Raw genomic sequence first — 6,124 nt, forward strand, 5'->3', positions numbered from 1 at the left:
TGTTTGTTTTGCATTTAATTTTTTATTTTCTAATACATGTATCTTATTTACTGAATTATGATAGTATCCATAGCATCCCCCAATTCCCATACTTCTACTTTCCACAGCAGTCCAGATGTTAGTCAATTGATTATACAATTTCATTAAATTAAATTGACCTTTAGTTGAAATCTTATCATATTTCTTTTGCATATATACTAGATATAGTACCACCATTGTGATCTTTCCTGATTTTCTTTTACTTAGGTAACAGGAGACTGGCTCCATGGCTCATACAAATGAATCAGTGGTGTCTGAGTTTGTGCTTCTGGGACTTTCTAATTCTTGGGAACTTCAGCTTTTCTTTTTTGCCATCTTCTCTTTAGTGTATGTGACATCAGTGCTGGGCAACATTATGATCATTGTTATAATTTCCTCTGATTCCCATTTGAACTCTCCTTTGTATTTTCTGCTCGGTAACCTTTCTTTCATTGATATCTGCCAATCTAATTTTGCCACCCCCAAGATGCTTATGGACTTCTTTGTTGAACACAAGACTATCTCTTTTGAGGGCTGTATGGCCCAGATATTCCTTCTTCATAGTTTTGTTGGGAGTGAGATGCTGCTGCTTGTTGCTATGGCATATGATAGATTTATAGCCATCTGTAAGCCCCTACACTATAGCACAATTATGAATCGGAGCCTATGTATAATTTTTGTGTTTATTTCCTGGGCTGTGGGTATTCTTCATTCTATAAGTCACTTGGCTTTTACAGTGGATCTGCCATTCTGTGGCCCCAATGAGGTAAATAGCTTCTTTTGTGACCTTCCCCTGGTGATAGAGCTGGCTTGTATGGATACTTATGAAATGGAAATTATGACCCTAACTAACAGTGGCCTGATATCATTGGGCTGTTTTCTAGCTTTAGTTATTTCCTACACCATAATTTTGATTACTGTTCGTCACCGGTCCTCTAGTGGGTCATCCAAGGCACTTTCTACATTAACTGCTCACATCACAGTAGTGATTCTTTTCTTTGGGCCCTGCATTTACTTCTATATATGGCCTTTTAGCAGGCTTTCTGTGGATAAGTTCCTTTCTGTATTCTACACTGTCTGTACACCCTTGTTGAATCCCATCATCTACTCTCTAAGGAATGAGGATGTTAAATCAGCCATGCGAAGGCTGAGAAACCATCATGTGAACTCCTGGAAAAACTAGGGATCATCATGAATGAATATAATATTGAATGAGAATGAAGAGTCTCTACTGGATCACAACATCAAGCCAATTATTTTTGCTAGTGATATGGGTTATTGAGTTATGGAATTGGATTTTTGTCCTAAGTGCAAGGGAATTGTATAAAATCAGTCATGATTTAGGTATAATTTTAACCCATTTGTCATTGCTTATAATTCTAAGTATAAATGCTCTTGAAAATATTTAATAATACTTTTAAATATTTTACAATTTCAAGATTCTAATCTACATAAAATGCTACACATGACCCTAAATTCGTGATTCTTTTCAAGTGAACACATGGCATTTCTATACCTTGCAATCAAAATATATAAGCAAATTGAGTTTCTGATACCTTCAACTTATTAATAACATTTCCCCATATATTGACATAGTAAAAAGAAATATGTCTTACAACATAGATTTCACCTCATTAATGTACATTTGTTAGCTTATCTTTTCTTTTTGTATTGAATATTTTAGTAATTTATAATTTGGTTGGATATACAGTCAATGCCTGAACAACATGGATTTGAACTGTATGGGTTCACTTAAGTGGATTTTTTATATAAATACAGTATAATACTGTAAATTTATTTTTATCTTCCTTATTATTTTCTTTATCTTGAGCTTACTTTATTATAAGAATACAGTACATAATATATATAACATATAAAATATGTGCTAATTGACTGTTATGTTACTAGTAAGGCTTCCAGTCAATAGTAGGCTATTAGTAGTTAAATTGTGGGGAGTCAAAAGTTATACCTGGATTTTCAACTGTGTGGTGGTTGATGTCTCTAAGACCTGCATTGTTCAAGGGTCAATTGTATTTGGTTATTTATAATCTTCCCTATATACCATTTTTGTCTTCCTTTAGATCATTTTATATGCACTTATACTCATTATAAAGCTTTTTCTACATATTTACTGCTATCAACAGTGTATGCAGACTTTCCTTGAAGTATGATGGTTCTACTTCCTTCCATTGTAAGTTGAAATATCATAAGGTGAAAATGCATTTAGTACATCTAAGCTACTGGACATAAAAGCTTAGTCTAAACTACCTTAAATGTGCTTAGAACACTTACATTAGCCTACAGTTGGGAAAAATCATCTAACACAAAGCCTTTTATAATAAAGTATTCACATCTCACGTAATTTATTGAATACTATACTGAAAGTAAATAACAGACTGCCTGTATGGGTACAAAATGGTGGTGAACATATTGGATGTTTATCCTCCTGATCATGTGGCTGACTGGGAACTGTGGGTGCCTAGCATCATGCTGTGGTCATCAAGACAGTGTGGTACTGGCACAAAAACAGACACATAGATCAATGGAACAGAATAGAGAATCCATAAGTGGACCCTCAACTCTATGATCAACTAATATGCGATAAAGGAGGAAAGACTATCCACTGGAAGAAAGACAGTCTCTTCAATAAATGGTGCTGGGAAAATTGGACATCCACATGCAGAAGAATGAAACTAGACCACTCTCTTTCACCATACACAAAGATAAACTCAAAATGGATGAAAGATCTAAATGTGAGACAAGATTCCATCAAAATCCTAGAGGAGAACACAGGCAACACCCTTTTTGAACTCAGCCACAGTAACTTCTTGCAAGATACATCCATGAAGGCAAAATAAACAAAAGCAAAAATGAACTATTGGGACTTCATCAAGATAAGAAGCTTTTTCACAGCAAAGGACACAGTCAACAAAACTAAAAGACAACCTACAGAATGGGAGAAGATATTTGCAAATGACGTATCAGATGAAGGGCTAGTTTCCAAGATCTATAAAGAACTTATTAAACTCAACACCAAAGAAACAAACAATCCAATCATGAAATGGGCAAAAGACATGAACAGAAATCACAGAGTAAGACATAGACATGGCCAACAAGCACATGAGAAAATGCTCTGCATCACTTGCCATCGGGGAAATACAAATCAAAACCACAATGAGATACCACCTCACACCAGTGAGAATGGGGAAAATTAACAAGGCAGGAAACCACAAATATTGGAGAGAATGCGGAGAAAAGGGAACCCTCTTACACTGTTGGTGGGAATGTGAAATGGTGTAGCCACTCTGGAAAACTCTGTGGAGGTTCCTCAAAGAGACCTGCCCTACGACCCAGCAATTGTACTGTTGGGGATTTACCCCAAAGATACAGATGCAATGAAACACCAGAACACCTGCACCCCAATGTTTGTAGCAGCAATGTCCACAATAGCCAAGCTGTGGATGGAGCCTCGGTGTCCATCGAAAGATGAATGGATAAAGAAGATGTGGTTTATGTATACAATGGAATATTACTCAGCCATTAGAAATGACAAATACCCACCGTTTGCTTCAACGTGGATGAAACTTGAGGGTATTATGCTGAGTGAAGTAAGTCAGTCGGAGAAGGACAAACATTATATGTTCTCATTCACTTGGGGAATATAAATAATAGTGAAAGGGAATATAAGGGAAGAGAGAAGAAATGGGTAGGAAATATCAGAAAGGGAGACAGAATATGAAGACTCCTAACTCTGGGAAACGAACTAGGGGTGGTGGAAGGGGAGGAGGGCAGGGGATGGGGGTGAATGGGTCACGGGCACTGAGGGTAGCACTTGACGGGATGAGCACTGGGTGTTATTCTGTACGTTGGCAAATTGAACACCAACAAAAAATAAATTTATTATTAAAAAAAACTTAGGAAAAAATCTCCTAGGTAATTTTGGTAATGATTTTCTGGAAATCACATGTAAAGCACAAGCAACAGAGTCAAAAACAAACATGTGGGACTATATCAAACTAAAAAGCTTCTGTACAGCAAAACAAAGTATCAGCGAAGTGTAAAGACAACTTATGGATGGGAAGAAGTATTTGCAAACAATCTATCTGATGATATTACTATCCAAAACTTATAAAGAATTTGTGCAGCTCAATGGCAAAAAGCCAAATATTTCAATAAAAATGGGCAAAGGATATAAATAGATATTTTTCCAAAGAAGAATAGGAATAGCCAACAGAGACATGAAAAGATGCTCATCACCGGTCATTGTGGAAATGCGATATCACTCATGCCTATTAAAATGGGCATAATCAATAAACAAAAAGTAAGAAATGGTGGTATGAATGTGGAGAAAAGGGAACTCTAGCGCACTGTTGGTGAGACTGCAAATTGGTAACCCCACTATGGAAAACAGAAAATTTTAAAAATTAAAAATTTGACTATTACATGATTTAGAGATTCCATTCCTGTGAACATATCCAAAGGAAATGAAAACTAACTCAAAAAAGATCTCTGCACCTCCTCATTCATTGTATCATTATTTTCAATACCTAATCTTAAAAACAACTTGGTGTCCACTGATGGATGAATGAATGAAGAAGTTGTGATATATATGAATGAAATATTATTTCCCCATAAAAATGATGAAATCCTACCATTTGAGACAACATGGATAGATCTTGAAGGCATTATGCTAAGTGAAATAAGTCAGACAGAAAAAGACATATGATCTCACTTACATGTGGAATCTAAAACCAAAACACCCAAATCTTGGAAAAAAATAAAAGATTTTTAGGGGGTGAATGGGTGACGGGCACTGGGTGTTATTCTCTACGTTAGTAAATTGAACACCAATAAAAAAAATAAAATAAAATAAACATAAAAAATAAAAATAAAAAAAAAATTAAAAGATTTGTGCTTACTAGATGTGGTGGTAGAGTAGAGAAGGAATTGGAGGTAAGTAATTAAAAGATACAAACTTCTTTTTAAAAGTTTTTAAAATTTTATTTATTTAAAAGATACAAACTTCCACTTACAGGAAGAATAAGTCGTAGGAATGTAGTATACAACATTATGTAATAAACAACACTATTGTATGATATATAGGGAAGTGAAGAGAGTAAATCTTCGGAGTTCTCATCATGAGGAGAATTATTTTTTCTTTTTCTTGTATCTTTTTGAGATGATGGATGATTGACTAAACCTATGGTGGTAATGATTTTACAATATATGTAAATAAAACTATCATTGTACAACTTAAACCTGTACAGTGATGTATGTCAGTTATTTCTCAATAAACGTGGAGAAAAAAGTTCTTACAGTAGGCCCCTTATCTGTGATGTACTGTGGTCACCCATCATATTCTTCTGGTGATGTTGAGATGATAAAATGCCTACATGATAGATGAAGTGGGGTGAATGGTGCACATAGGCATTGTGACAGAGTGTTAGGATACTGTTAACGTTCTGATGAGTCATCAGAAGAGTACCATCTCTTTCCAGATCATGGTTGACAATGAGTAACTGAAATCATGGAAGCTAAACAGCAATTAAGAGAGGATTTCTATATTTTTGTTGATCTGTTCTTTTTCTGGTTTCTAATTCATTATTTCTCTTCTGATCTTTATTATTTCTCTCCTTTTGCTAAGTTTGAACTTAGCATGTTCTTTTTCTAGTTTTCTAGCAGAGTTGTTTATTTGAAATCTTTCTTTTTTCTTAATGAAGGCATCTATCACTAATAAATTTTTTTCTTAATGAAGGCATTTATCACTATAAATTTTTTCTTAGGACCACTTTTGCAGCACCCCACAGGCTTTTCTATGCTGCATTTCTATTGTCTTTTGTTTAAAAATAGTTTTTGATTTTCCTTTTGGTTTCTTGATCCACTAGTTCATCAGGATTATATTGTGTAAATTCTGCATATTTGCGATCTCCTTAGTTTTCCTTCTATTAATTGATTTCTAGTCCAGATTATTATTGTCATAAAAGATATTTGGTATGATTTCAATCTTTTAAAATTTGTTTAGACTTATTCTGTGGCCTAACATATGATCTATCCTGGAGAATGTTCCATGTGCACTTGAGAATTTGTGTTCTGTTGCTCTGATGAA

At 34.7% G+C, this 6,124-nt stretch overlaps 1 protein-coding gene across 1 annotated transcript; it reads left to right on the top strand.

Annotated features, from left to right (window-relative positions):
- The first annotated feature begins 265 nt into the window (after nucleotides 1–265).
- On the top strand, nucleotides 266–1,201 carry OR4K1 (olfactory receptor family 4 subfamily K member 1). The gene is given in 1 exon segment (NM_001389078.1): nucleotides 266–1,201. A coding segment is annotated over 1 exon segment (936 nt).
- The last annotated feature ends 4,923 nt before the right edge of the window (nucleotides 1,202–6,124 follow it).

Source organism: Canis lupus, chromosome 30 (genome assembly GCF_011100685.1).
Source record: "Canis lupus familiaris isolate Mischka breed German Shepherd chromosome 30, alternate assembly UU_Cfam_GSD_1.0, whole genome shotgun sequence".
Classification (NCBI taxonomy): Eukaryota; Metazoa; Chordata; class Mammalia; order Carnivora; family Canidae; genus Canis; species Canis lupus.